This window comes from Cladophialophora carrionii, assembly GCF_000365165.1.
Source record: "Cladophialophora carrionii CBS 160.54 unplaced genomic scaffold supercont1.2, whole genome shotgun sequence".
In the NCBI taxonomy this organism is placed as follows: domain Eukaryota; kingdom Fungi; phylum Ascomycota; class Eurotiomycetes; order Chaetothyriales; family Herpotrichiellaceae; genus Cladophialophora; species Cladophialophora carrionii.
In genome coordinates this window covers 3,581,466-3,595,085 of record NW_008481827.1, presented here as the reverse complement: position 1 = coordinate 3,595,085, position 13,620 = coordinate 3,581,466, and the positions used below count along the sequence as shown (strand labels likewise).

General features: G+C 53.8%; 6 protein-coding genes across 6 annotated transcripts; 2 read left to right on the top strand and 4 right to left on the bottom strand.

Moving 5' to 3' along the window:
- Nucleotides 1-322: 322 nt before the first annotated feature.
- Nucleotides 323-1,050, top strand: G647_03366 (uncharacterized protein; the record flags this gene model as incomplete). The annotated part of the gene is made up of 2 exons (XM_008727711.1): nucleotides 323-782; nucleotides 833-1,050. The coding sequence occupies 2 exons, from the start codon at nucleotides 323-325 to the stop codon at nucleotides 1,048-1,050; spliced, it is 678 nt and encodes a 225-aa protein (XP_008725933.1).
- A 351-nt stretch (nucleotides 1,051-1,401) lies between these two features.
- Nucleotides 1,402-2,585, bottom strand: G647_03365 (uncharacterized protein; the record flags this gene model as incomplete). The annotated part of the gene is made up of 2 exons (XM_008727710.1): nucleotides 1,402-2,399; nucleotides 2,459-2,585. 2 exons carry the CDS (start codon nucleotides 2,583-2,585, stop codon nucleotides 1,402-1,404), a joined length of 1,125 nt encoding a protein of 374 aa, XP_008725932.1.
- Nucleotides 2,586-3,651: 1,066 nt separating this feature from the next.
- Nucleotides 3,652-5,260, bottom strand: G647_03364 (uncharacterized protein; the record flags this gene model as incomplete). The annotated part of the gene is made up of 2 exons (XM_008727709.1): nucleotides 3,652-4,291; nucleotides 4,341-5,260. 2 exons carry the CDS (start codon nucleotides 5,258-5,260, stop codon nucleotides 3,652-3,654), a joined length of 1,560 nt encoding a protein of 519 aa, XP_008725931.1.
- A 681-nt stretch (nucleotides 5,261-5,941) lies between these two features.
- Nucleotides 5,942-7,844, top strand: G647_03363 (uncharacterized protein; the record flags this gene model as incomplete). The annotated part of the gene is made up of 2 exons (XM_008727708.1): nucleotides 5,942-6,351; nucleotides 6,398-7,844. 2 exons carry the CDS (start codon nucleotides 5,942-5,944, stop codon nucleotides 7,842-7,844), a joined length of 1,857 nt encoding a protein of 618 aa, XP_008725930.1.
- A 148-nt stretch (nucleotides 7,845-7,992) lies between these two features.
- G647_03362 (uncharacterized protein) lies at nucleotides 7,993-8,670 on the bottom strand (the record flags this gene model as incomplete). Its single annotated transcript, XM_008727707.1, has 1 exon — nucleotides 7,993-8,670. One exon carries the CDS (start codon nucleotides 8,668-8,670, stop codon nucleotides 7,993-7,995), a length of 678 nt encoding a protein of 225 aa, XP_008725929.1.
- Nucleotides 8,671-9,412: 742 nt separating this feature from the next.
- Nucleotides 9,413-10,899, bottom strand: G647_03361 (uncharacterized protein; the record flags this gene model as incomplete). The annotated part of the gene is made up of 3 exons (XM_008727706.1): nucleotides 9,413-10,184; nucleotides 10,324-10,720; nucleotides 10,794-10,899. The coding sequence occupies 3 exons, from the start codon at nucleotides 10,897-10,899 to the stop codon at nucleotides 9,413-9,415; spliced, it is 1,275 nt and encodes a 424-aa protein (XP_008725928.1).
- Between the last annotated feature and the right edge of the window lie 2,721 nt (nucleotides 10,900-13,620).

Genomic DNA, 13,620 nt, shown 5'->3' with positions numbered 1-13,620 from the left:
GCTATTTAGTACACCTTCATAAGTATAGTCTTGAAGGGGAAGACACAAGAGAAGACGAAAGTCAACAGGTCGAGGAGGAGCGGGACCTATAGGACAGCGATACACCGTCGTATTCTGACTTGTCTTGGTCTGTCGTTGTGCTTTCCTTGTTTGCCAAGCTTCCAGAAACGGTTTTTGGAGAAGTCTATCGCCGATGCCTGCGAAGATTCAGCACTTTGGATAGCAACACGATTCTGCGACGTTGCAACCGATCCCAGCATAACTCGGGCTTTCGCTCGTTTCCCTTCTACCACGCATTATCCAACGACTTTCTATCTGCGACATGATCTGCTCAAGCTGCCGTCAATCGCTGGTCTCGCGTTTGCGCACCCTCGTCGTCAGTTCCAATGCCTCAGTGTCGCCCATCTCCAGCCTACGTTATGCCTCTACGATTCCCGCGACTCCCAATGCTGGACCAGTCCCAGCCCCAATATCCATATCGATAGATCATCCGAATGTTTCGCAATCGTCAAATACCTCCGGCATCTCACAACCCCTTTCCGAACCACATACTCCCTCAACATCAAGCGCAAAGCCGTCTGGTCCTACTTCCACAAAAGATGGCAAACCTGCCGCGAAGCCGAGGAGCTCGGTCCCCGGAGGCAAGGAGCTGAGGGGCCTGGGTTACACGAAAGCAAAACCGAAAGTGCTTGCCATGGAGGATGACGCGTACCCGGAATGGCTCTGGACACTCCTCGATGAGAAGCGGCCAGGCGCAATGGCCGAAAAGGTAGATCTAGCAGGTACTGTGCCCGTCCGTCCCATCGATCACCCACCTCGCTTACATGAACAGCTATGACCAAGAAACAACGCCTACGCTACGAAAAGAAACAAGAACGACTATTGAAGGACATTCCAAAACAGATTCCCGTCCACGAGCAGAGCAAGGACCTGACCGGACCTGGAGATGACGCCTTGACGAGTTTACAACGCAGGCAAGAGATCACCAAGAGCGCAAGAGCGGCACGGAGAAGGGGCATTCGAGAAAGCAACTTCTTGAAGTCCATGTAGGCTCGCGGAAGTGGACATGGCGAATGTACAACATACTCGGCGCGGTATTGCACCAGAACTCGCACATATTCTGCCTCCGGTTTGAGAATCCTGGTTTTCAATGTCTATGTGTCATCCAGACTCCAGATGCTCTCAACGCCAGCCCTTCGCGCAGACCGAGATTTACCATGCATCGTGTACTTCATGCAACGTAACTCGCGTCCAATCGTTCGGCCCAAACCGGTGTTCAACATTTATCTCCGCCGGGGTATCATCACATCTCGTTCGTCCCTGGCCATGAGCAGAAGTTGTGCTCCATATAGTCGTTTCTAGTTCCCGGATGCATATGACCAAACGCCGCATAACAATGTCTCAGGCGCGAATGCTGCTCGCGGCCGTGCTCCACCTCAACCGTCTCAGTCCACCTGCACTGGATTTTATTGCTTCTTGACCACAGTTCCCACCCGGGAGGCCCATCTCTCCTTCGATCCTGCCAACTTCACGACCCCAAGCATAGCCCGCACTGAAGCTGATGGCCGAGAACACCAGAACCACGCCAGCAGAAATCATCCACGAAGCAAGGGTCGGGCTAATTGACTCTTCAGTCGTGGTTGCTGTCTTACTCGTGGCACGGGCTTTCTTTGCGAGGCGATCTTTACTGGACTCACGAGACTTCCGCTTGGTCTGTTTCGGGGACGAACTTCTCCTCTGCCGGACCGGGTTTTGTAGCTCGGATTCTGGGATGAGTCGTAGCGCGGTTGGCTGTGTTGATGCTCGAGGAGGAGATGGTCTGGTTTCGGGGCCTTTGGGTCGGACAGCGGCAGCACAGGAGAGCAAGGTCGTCAAAGAGGCACGAAGAGCTGCATCATGGTCTGGCTGGTATGATGAGGAAGTAGGGCGATGCCGTGACTGCATTTGACGTTGGTAACTCCGCTGTGTGATTGTATGATCTGCATGGGGCTCGCTAGGTACTGCTGGGAAGTATGAGTCTGGCGCCGGTCGACCGTGACTAGTAGAGGTGGGAGGGTGAGAAAAGGCATTTGGTTGAGGTGTGAAGACCCTTCCCAAACTCCCAACGCCTAGAGCCGTAGAGGTATCATCATCTTCGGCTGCGTCATTTTGATCGATGTCCTCGTTAGAGCTGCTCATAACTCGATCACTTTCGCTTTCACTCTCTTCATACTCGTCTTGACTGCTTCCGGCCGCACTTGTCGACCGTTGTTGAGGCCGTACTATGTGGGAGGAGGTTCGGAGTTGACGTGAAAGGCGTTCGTCCCGCGAACGGACTTGGAGTCCGGTAGTAATGATATCGTTGTTTGTGGACGATAAAGAGGCCGATGAGGCTCCCGCGGAAATCTCAATCCAGGAATCTGCTGAGAGGTGAGCAACATATATTGGTACAGAAGACCGGTTCGAGGAAGACGCCTACCTTCGGAGCGCACTCCTCGTACACTGGCATTTGCCGGAAGGGATGAAGAATCTGCGGTCCGTAGAGTTCGCAATTCTGGTCGCTCACTTCTGTGTGAGCCAAAGGGCTCGGGTTGAGATGGTCGCATCCTGTTGAGGGGGTCTTATCGTTGGTAGGTTGATAGAAATCGAGGTCGTAGTACGTTCGGTCGTCGCCTGCGCGGCTGCGTTGCCTCGACCTTCGATGACGGACCGGTAGTGATTAGGAAATTGCAATGTGGACGATGATCCAAGCTTCTAAGAGATAGAGATGTAGAGAGTGATCAACGGCACGCGTTGCACCTGCCAGGTCGCAAACGGCGGTGCCAGGCTTGGGTCTCACCGCTGACGATGGTGGGGGGAATCTGGTGATGTACGGTGGGATTACGAGAACGCGACTGCGACGATCCGCGCCCGAAGGGTCTTGTGTCAGAAGCGGGGTCTGGCTGTATGAGCTTCACGTTGGCACGAGATTTGGCGAAGATGATGTTCAATGAACAGAGCGTAGGAGTAGGATGGAGAAAGGAAGATGGCTTCAGAAGTGTTGAGGGCCCGTATTCAATGGAGATAGTATCCAGCTGCCAGGTATGCGAGGCCTAGAATGAAGGGTTTCTGGAACAGGAATGCAGGCTTGACTAACTAGTCACCATTGTCCAGGCCACTCACTGGTTTTGCTGGCCTGATGGCACCGAAATGGACGGCCGATCTTGATTTGGCGCCTGGCTATCAGGTGTCATGGCTGGATGACGGAAATGCATCACGCGGGCAAGGGCTGGATGGCGCACGATGGCGCATCAGATGAGGCCAATCGTCAGCCGTCCTCGTCTTAGAGGAAGTCATCTATCTCCGAGCCCCGACATCGGCATGGCCAGGGAAAACTGGTGAGAGAGTTACGAGTTGGAGAATACCAAGTATATGTGGAATTACATCTGGTTCAGCGAGCGGTGTATGATCATTCCCTTCTAATAGACTCCAGTTACAAGAACAACAAGCATTTGAACTTTTGCCGGGTTATGTTGTGCACCCATCACCACTACGTATCTCGGTATACACGTACATGGACGCTGTTCCTGAAGTACAGTGGTGACCAGGCACAGTGAAATCCCCACCAGAACGCCGTATCCAGGTGTCCGCAGTGTCCCAGGTTTAGGACGATTGTCACTATGTTCCATTCATTCAAAAGGTGACCTTGGTGCCGGAAAAGTCTCCGAAGCCGCCGCGGTTCGTTGTGCCACCTCGGCCACCACGAGGAGCTCCACGACCGCGACCACCTCCTCTACCACCTCGACCTCCAAAGTCACCACGGCCACCTCCACGACCACCTCGTCCTCCAAATCCCCCGCGGCCTCCACGACCGCCAAAGCCACCGCGGGCGGGAGAGTCGCCACCATTTTGCCGGCGGGACGAAGCGTAGTCAATTCGGACCGGACGATTCTTGATGAAAGAACCCTGAGCGCCCTCCAATGCAGCTTTGGCTTCGTCGACAGATGCGAATGTGACATATCCGAATCCCTTGACGGAGCCGTCTTCAGGGTTCGTGGGAATGCGGACACCGGTGGCAGTGCCGAAGGGCGAGAACAGGTTGTACACATCGTCTTCAGTGGCCTCGAAGGACAGATTTCCGAGAAACAATGTGTCGGACGGCTCACTAAGCTGGTCGCCAAAGCGCTGGCCACGGACTTGTTGCTTCTCCTTTGCATCCTTCTTCGCATTGGCATAGTCAATGTTGAGAGGGCGACCGTCCAGGTCGGTACCCTTCTTCGCATCGTAGGCCTTAGTAGCATCGGCAGCATTGACGAACTCGACGTAGCCATAACTAGATATCGTTAGTCAAGTGACCAAAACGAGAGCAGCAAACCCCTTACCCTTTAGAGCGGCCGTCGTCGCGGTTGGTGATCAAGCGCACACCGGCGATCTCACCAAACTCTTCGAACTCGGACTTGAGCCATTCCTCATCGACATTCCAGGAGAGGTTGCCGACAAAGAGATTTGCGCTCGCCTCCTTTTCCTCCCCGTCGACTCGGGTCTTCTTGGACACCGGCTCATCGGCATCTTCAGCCTTGCGCTTGGTTGGCTTCACTTCGGCCTCGTCCTCGTTTGTGGACTCTTCAGAATCGGACGATGCGTCGCTGTCTTCGTCAGAGTCGGCGTCCTCGTCACTGCTTGCCTCAGCTGCGACACCCGTTTTCGTTTTTGCAGGGGTATCTTCGTCGCTGTCGGACTCTTCGGAGCTACCATCTTCAGACTCATCATCGTCCTCAGTGGCACCCTTAGCAGCACCGTTGACAGCAGGCTTCTCGTCCTCGGAATCCTCATCACTGGCGGATTCATCACTTTCGTCGTCCTCACTATCAGAAGTAGCAGCTGCCGCCTTTCCTTTAGGTGCAGAGGTAATCACTTTGGGAGCTTCGTCTTCAGAGGAAGAAGCGTCGGTATCGGACTCGTCGCTAGAGTCATCTGTGGCAACGACTTTGACACCGTTGGCTCCGTTTGTCTTGGCCTCAGCCTCGCTATCGCTTTCTTCCTCAGAAGAGCTTCCGGAATCCTCACTGTCTTCTTCCTCAGACTCAGACTCTGGTTCGGGGGTGGGCTCCTTCACAGGAACCTTCTTGCTCTTCTTGTCATTCTTCTGAGACTTTGCGGCAACCTCTTTGGCAACTTCCTTGCTCTTCGCTTTGGTGCTCTGAGCAGGTTTTGTCACCGAGGCACCTTTGACCTTCGAGAGGACATTTGGCTTGGAGGACTTAACGGCGCTAGGCGCGGTTTTCTTTGAGACTTTCGACATGATCTATTCAACCTGGCAGGAGCTGAAGGTTAGTCCGATGCCACGAAGAGGAGATGAAGGATCGTAGACAAACTGGTAATCCGGTTGAAGTTTTCCAGGCAGATGAATTTGAGCCCTCAGCAACCACAACGAAAACTTTGTGCGGCTAAACCCTCAACCCACTAAGTGAATTTTGAGCCCTCAGATCTCACTGGTCACTTGACGGAGCAAATGAATAGCAGAAATGTGAATTTCTGCTGAACGCGCAACGGAGCGGACTTGAGTAGAACTCGACAGCAGGATGAGACAAGCAAGAACCTGCGACGAGCTTTTGTGACAACCCTCAGCGGCAACAGACCCACAGAGCCCTCGATGAACCTCGATAATGATGCCCTCGGAAAATAGCCCACGGTGCAGATATTGCAGGTAAAAGGTATGGGAGATGCAAACTGCAAAAAAGTCGTACTTTAAACCATCTGAGATCACTTCGAAATTTTTTTCGAGGCGACCGCCACTCCACTGGCACCAGTGAAAAGCTTATCTTATCAAATCCGATGGCTGGGGCCACCAGGACTGAGTTGTGCATGAATCGCTTTCTCCACAGGAGCGTATGCAATGCCATTGGCCAGCACGAATCTGGATCTAAAAGCTCATCTGGACACTATTGCAGCTCGACTTGCTTCTCGTCTTTCATTGTGCACCATGTCTACTCCAAGCCCACACAGACCGAGAAAGAAGCGAAAACAAGGCCCTGCTCTGCTTCGGAGCAACACCATCACCGACATTGTCAGAGTCGCATCTGACGACAGCGATGCCATCACCCCAGAGTTTCCGCTGGTGGCTTTCCTCTGGCCAGCTAGAGGAACTACATCTCAATGGATTCTGCTGCCTCTGATCTTGCTGGTGGTCGGTCTGTTCAGATGGAGCGTGGGTCTTTGGGGTCACTCTGGCTACATGTCACCTCCGATGTACGGGGATTTCGAGGCGCAAAGACATTGGATGGAGATCACGACACATTTACCCGTATCAAAATGGTACTTCTACGATCTCCAGTACTGGGGACTTGACTATCCACCCTTGACAGCATATCATTCATGGCTCTGTGGCAAAATGTAAGTGCCTGCGCATTGAAAGTGGGTTTCACGCTGACTATGGAAGTGGATCGTCGTTCAGTTCGGCTTGGTTTGCGCTCGACAAGTCTCGAGGCTTGGAGGAGCAGAATCTAAAAGTCTATATGCGCGCAACTGTCCTCCTATCCGAATACTTGATCTACATTCCAGCCGTGGTGATTTTCCTTCGCCATTACAGCCGGGCCTATGGCACTGGAACCACGTTCATGTCGATCGCACTGGTCGCCATTCTTATGCAACCTTCGACGATGCTTATCGACCACGGCCACTTCCAATACAATACGGTGATGCTCGGCTTCGTCATTGCGACGCTCTCAAGCATCTATGCAGGTCGGCTGCTCTGGTCTTGCATTTTCTTCGTGGCCGCTCTCGGGTTCAAGCAGATGGCGCTCTACTACTCTCCTGTCATCTTCGCTTATCTTCTGGGATCTTGTTTGACTCCGCAGATTCGCCCAGGTCGACTCGTTTCGATCTCGATCATCACCATCGTTGCATTTGCCATATTGTTTGCTCCTCTACTTCTGGGATCTCTCTATGACAGCTATCGACAGATTTCTTTCGATGCCATGCCGCCCCCTCCCTTTCTCGCGGAAAGAAGAATATCCCTCAACCCTCGCAATCCCTACGACATGATCATTCTGCAAATCAGCCAGGCCATTCATCGGGTCTTCCCCTTTGCTCGCGGTCTGTTTGAGGACAAAGTCGCCAACTTCTGGTGCTTCACGAACACTTTCTACAAGCTGCGCAAATTGCAAGCAATTGTCGACCTTCCCCGTCTCTCTGCCATCACGACGCTCGCCTCCATTTTACCGACGATGCTTGTGGTCTGCGCCGTTCCAAAGAAGACGCTGCTACCATATGCATTGGCTACCTCCGCCTGGGGCTTCTTTCTCTTCTCATTCCAAGTTCACGAGAAGTCGGTGCTTCTACCGTTATTGCCGATGACGCTTCTCATTGCCAGTAAGCATGGCCTCAGTAAAGAGTATCGAGCGTGGATTGGATGGGCAAACGCGGTTGGTGTTTGGACAATGTTCCCGTTATTGAAGAGAGATGGCCTCACGATCCCGTACATCGTGATATCGCTGCTCTGGGCCTACTTGCTTGGTCTTCCACCTACAAGCGTCAGTGCGTATTACGATGCCGCGCACGAGAACATCATCGGCCGACCACCTGCACCGGACGAACTGTCAACAATGACCAAGATCCTGCACTTCCAGACGTATGTTGTAATGGCCTTCTGGCACTTGCTTGCAGCATTCGCAACTCCGCCTGAGGATAAGCCGGATCTATGGGTTGTGGTCAACGCGTGCATCGGTGCCGGCTGTTTCGGCATCTGTTACCTGTGGTGCTTTTGGAAATTGTTATTGGAGAGCGGACTGCTAGACGGGTATTTCGAGGATCGAGCGGAGGTTGAAGAGCACGATAGCAACCCGAGTGAGTCCTTGGCTGTGCCAGATAAAAAGAAGAGCAAGTGAATTTTTTTCATCTTCGCGGGGCTCGTCGAGCCTCCTTCACCGTTGTCGAGTGCCGTCATTCGGCAGCCAAAGCAAAATGTACAAGAAGTCGTCTCTCATGCGGATAGCTTGAACCCCATGTCATCAGATACACCCCCTCTTCCGCGTTCTATGCATAATTGACCACTCCCTTCACAGCCCAGATCTCACCATTGCCCACCCTGCCGACGACACCGTCAACCACCAAATTTCCAGGTTTAATAACCCTCTCTCCGTCACCGTTGTGTTCCCACCACAGTTCCTGCCCGCCCAGAGTCTTGATCTTCTCCCCTTCCTTCCAGGGACTCAGTGGAACGACGTGCTCTTCCACGAACCTTTGAAGGTTCTGTGCCGCTTTGTCCTCGTTGTATTGGGCACTCACACCCTCGTCCCCCGGTCTGTCTTCCCAGGGCTTCCGCGGCAGAGCCTGCATTGCACTATTCAAAGGAGCCAGGAGCGTCGTGTTATCTTCGGGCTTCGTCGATTCCAGGCGGCCTGTCACGCTGGAGATGTCTCGTGTGAGGGAGGCAAAAATGTTGATTTTCCGCGTTTGAGGCAGTATGTCTGAAATTGACAGGGTATTGTCGCCAGCACCGCCGTCGCCGCCGCCGCGGCCGCCACTGGGGCTTTCTGGCTCGGCACCACCTTGTACAGGACCTGGGTTCATTGGGCTTTGATATTGGTCTGGATGGAGGGGCAGCGCTGCGGACGGCGAAGAAGGGATGCCGCGGAGGAGACTCAGCGGCGAGATGGCGACGGCGAGGGAGATTGACGAGAAGAGAGAGGCTATGAGGGTTGCGCGACGCATCTTGCTGCTCTGGCTTTTGTGTTTATCCCTGCCCGCTTGATGGGTCAAGTGTTGAGATGGCGTGTGGGTTGCCAGACAGGCGAAATGGGTGAGTGACGTCGGTGCCGAGAAACGAAGCGACCACGACCTTGTACCACCGTGCGACTTAGGTCCTACAGTAATTCACTCCAACTTCAATGTTGCACTATGTCACTTACATCTTATCTACGGCAACAGAGGAACACGAAAGAAGAATCACCCAGCGTCCCCCGCTACTCAAACCGTGCAAGGTCGTGAACAGATTTCCTCGAAAACACACCGATCAAGAAGCTTGTTGTCAAGGGGCCGTTCTCTGACCTGCCAGATCTTCACATTTCTAGAGGATAAACGAGGCGTCACGCATTCAGCCCTGATTAGCTTGTCCTTTGGAGCTGTGTGCTGTCTCAGTCGCATCTTGCTCTTCGGCCTCGTTCGCCATCCTTAGCTCCCGGCGATGATCCGGGCACCCCAAGCGTCATCGTCTTTTCACATACTCCGTATCATTGTCTGCACTTGCACTTCTGCACGTCGTATGAGTTCAGAGCAATGACTTTCACGAGCCAGATCTACGGGAGGCAGGAAGAGATCGTTTCTCGTCGGCCACCTGGTGGGGTGTTATATGTTTCATAGTATGTCAGATACATGGTAAACGAAGTCGCTCATTGTGTTGTTTGCTCAGGGTTAATTTTGGCTAGCATGTTGTGAAAATGCCACGTGGTACGGCTTATGACTCCATCAATGGTACTGATGCCTCTTGCCCCGGCTGGGGATCTTTGTATATCAGACCACTAAACGGACTCTCCTTGAGCCGGATCGCCCGTCTCTCTCGGACCCAAAGCCAGGCAGCAATGGATATGACCAATGCGGCCAAACATCCCAATCCAAGGACCACAGTCCAATACCTCGGCCTGTTCACCTCCGGCTGCCCAACTGCTTGAGCCACGTACAAGAGCATGATGCCCATCACGGGCTCAAGCGAGCCATCCATCAGTGCCATCGGCTCATGCAACGTTGTGTCGTAGTACGCGTTGATGAACCACCCATCTCCGGGTGTCGTCTCTCCGAGCATCGTGCAAGTCTCGATGCTGGAGATGTGCTCCGTGGTGCCAGCGTCGTTGACATTTGCGTACGGATTGTACGCGGCACTGGCCCCGCAACTGAGCTTGCCGTTCTTGATGAGGTTGATGTGCGTGCCCCCGTCGTGGAGATGCCCGCCCACGAAGGTGATGGTGCCTTGCTGCGTGCCCAACAGGACCGGACTCGTGTAGATGAACGTGGAGTCGCGATACGCAGGCTGATCGGACGTTCTGCAGCCTCCAACATCAAGCCAGTAGGGGATAATTGGGGAGAACCCCTGTGCGTCGCGTGCGTGGACGTATTCGTACGTGATGGTGAAGACGATGTCGTCCTGCGGCCGGTCCTGGCGCATGTTCATCAAGTCTACCGCGAGGGAGACTTCGTCCGAGGCGCCGATATAATATCCGGCTTTGAACGTGCTGGGAATGGAAAGGGCCAAGGTCAGCGCATGATCCTGTGAAAACTTGTCTCGTCTCCTGGGCGAGACGAGAAGGCAAGAGAGGCGAGGAGAGGGGAGACGAAGTGGAACACAGCTGCCACCACCACAGACTCACTTACCCGCCAGCTGAAATTTCGATCGCTGTCCTCTCATTACCCGAGGCAGCGAACCTCTGTCCCACGGCCCCGCATACGGCGTCCGTCTGGTTCCGGTTGATCAACACGCCGTGGTGCAGCCACATGCCCGTATCGGCGTCGGCGGTTCTGCCGTCCGCGTGCTCGAGACCCATGCTGAGATATGTGATGAAACAGTCCTGGCAGGGGAGAGTCGTCGCGCGGTGGAAGAACTGGGCCATGCCGTCGTTATCGGTCATCGGCGGGACCGTGACGGCGCCGTATTTGATGGTGACTCGTTGCGAGGCATGGTCGTGGAAGTATGCGGCCTTGGAGGAGATGCTTGTAGTTTCTGGGCAGACCAGGAAGACATCGTTAGTACCTAGAATGGAGTCGTCGGGGTCTGTCTGGCGAGTTGCACAGTACACGGGTACCCAGTATAGTACTGCGTATGTGTGTATGGAATATGTACATACCTGCCGGGAATGCGTTTCCGTGGCCATGTCCCCCATTCGCGGCCACAGACACGGAAAGAGACAGTAAGACTGACAAGAAAGTCACCAAGAGCGCGAACAGCGCCATGGTTCGCTGCGGGATTCAAGACTTAATGCATGAAGCTGCGACAACTCAGAATCGCTATCGCATTTGAACGATCAGCACTGGACAAGATACAGAAGGATGTAATCGAAAGATAAACGTCCGTGTTATTATGGCCGTGTCTAGGCTGACGGCAAAGTGAAACCTTGACCCATTGAACTTGGAGGAGTTCCACCGGTTCGATGCCGCGCTTCGTATCTCTGACCAGATACGAGACCAAGGAAACCCGAGGCTTCGGCACTGGGCAAATCAGATACACAGTGTCTGGTGGGCTGCGCTGGGCTAACTGGATAGACACCACGTCTGCGAGCACAACCCTAAGCCGATCTAATAATCTGGGCTCAACTGCTGGCATCTGCATTCGGGATGCGATGATGCAATGCAGGCCAGGAAGGGGACAAGATACAGGAACCTAGATGATCAGGCTCTGGGCATATGCTTACAGCAGTACTTTGACCGTTAGATCTCTTCTGGGTGCTGTGCGGCACAGAATTCATTCCCGTAGCATACGCGGGACGACATCGTTAACCATCAATCCATTTCTCTGCAAGCAGGCCATCTTCGAGAGCACCAGAAGGCCTTCCAGCAGTCCTTTGGGCAATTGCATCCTGGAAGCTCGTCGGCTGCATCGGACTTCATTCGCGATATGGCGACCTGACAGGGGACAGATCAGGCATCCGCCATTCCTGCTACCCCGTATCATGGATCATGCAGCACAGGAAATAGTCCAGTTCCTCGTCCATTCATGCTCTGCATAGATGTGGTCGACGACAAGCCAGCCGCATGACTGTTTGTCATAGATCAAGCAGAGCTCGGTTACCCGACCACTGGGCCGGAAATGTAGCGTTTCGCTTCCCCCCTTCAGACACGCAAGCCAGGTGGCTTGGGACAAGGAGCTTGCAGGAGGAAATGTTTCTGCCTGCTGTTCGCGAATTGAGCAAATTGACCTGTACAGGGTAGCATACCCTCAAATACAAGTTGCGCGGCATCAGGCACTCCCTCTCATTGCCACCCGGTCAGTGATCACCCCCCGAGACAGCCCAACATTGCAGCCTACTTCAGCCGTCGGAGCTAAGAAGCCAGTCCACAATGTATGACCTAGCGACCAAAGGTTTGCCCCATCTCTTCTCGCCCATACTTGGGCTGCCCGAGCAAAGTAGCTGATAACGGCAAGGTTGTCCACCATATGAAGGCCCGGCCGTGACAGGCAGCCGTGCTTCACCATACATGTCGGTATAGTCCCGGTCGCCGTGCATCATATTTTCTGACCTGTCGTCGAAGGGAGTACCAGAGTCCTGCTCCGCCAGCCAGGGTTGTGTACAAAACCGAGGTTATCGCAGCCGCCCAGCCGCAGCTTCACCCGAATCCAACTCCGATCCATGATCTTGGACACGTTGAGGCCTTAGTGGACTGCCCATATTGTGGCATAAGAGGCAAGACGAAGACAAACTTGACAAGCGGTAACATGAACCAGTCAGTGGGCGCTCTCTTGGCAATCAACACCCGATACTAATGTCCTTTGGCGTAGTGCATGGGCGGGCTGCTTGTTTGTCACCACAATTGTATTCACCTTTGCCCCATACATGTGTAGCAGCCTGAAGAATGTCGAGCACCGATGCAGGAGCTGCGGAAAGAGGCTTGCGATCTGGCATCGTAGTGGACATACACAGCTCAAGTAGGAGGATCGCTTCCAATGCTGAGATGGTATGCCCGAGGATGGAGCACCATTGAGAATCTGAGATCCTTCCCCTCCTGCGTTCACCAAAGATTCTTAGCGTCGGGTCCAGTGTCATTGTAAGCCGGAATTTAAGAAAGACTCCCAGTCCTGGTCCAGGCTTGCCATGACATCCAGCGAGTCCGGTATTGCCTACAACTCATTTGAGTCCAATCCATCGCGTAGTCGAAGTTGTACTGTCCTTGTCAGGGAATGTTCTTTTTCCTCCCTCTCCGAGTTCCTGAAAGCCTCCGCCCAGGCCGGCACTGATCTGAAGCATCCTCTCCTATATCCAGAGGGTCCAGTGTAATCTGCTGCCAGCCGGCCGAAGTAAAATTGGAAGCTTCGGCTTCTCTCTGGGAAGATACTCGAAGGACGTCAAAGTCGGGGACACGGTTGGCGAGTGGGATTGAAGGGTCCCGCAGCCTGTTCAGTAGATATTCGTCTTCGAAGAGTTGGATGCTCAAGTTGCCAAGGTTGGCCTTGTATTGCTCGATCTTTCGGCCGGCAATAATTGGAGACACATATGGAGCCTGTAACTGTCATCGATATCCCATCGCCCACGTAGCGGCTCTTACCTTAGATGCAGCGTACCTGAGTGCAAACTCCGTGTCATTCGCGCCCTTTTTCTCCGCAACACGTCCCAAAGCCGCTGGTTGCCGAGTTTGGTCTTTGGTGGTGGTGCAACGAGGTTAGACATTCTAGGTGGTTGAGGGAAAGCGATGCCCAACTTGTCTCGAGAAAGGGAGTAGCATAAAATAGCCGCTCAGCCCAGGTTTGCCTTTGATCTTTTGGATCTCCTGCGTTGTAGACGTGGTTGCGGCGTATCGGCGCAGACACCTGGGCACAGGGTACGGACCGCTTTCGCTCCGCGACAAATCCATTGGCGAAGGCACGATGGTGCAACGCTATGGAAAACCTCACCGCAGGAGCAGGTAGAAAAACAGCCACAGGAGTGCGATCTTTCATCGCGACCAGGAATGACTGGGGCC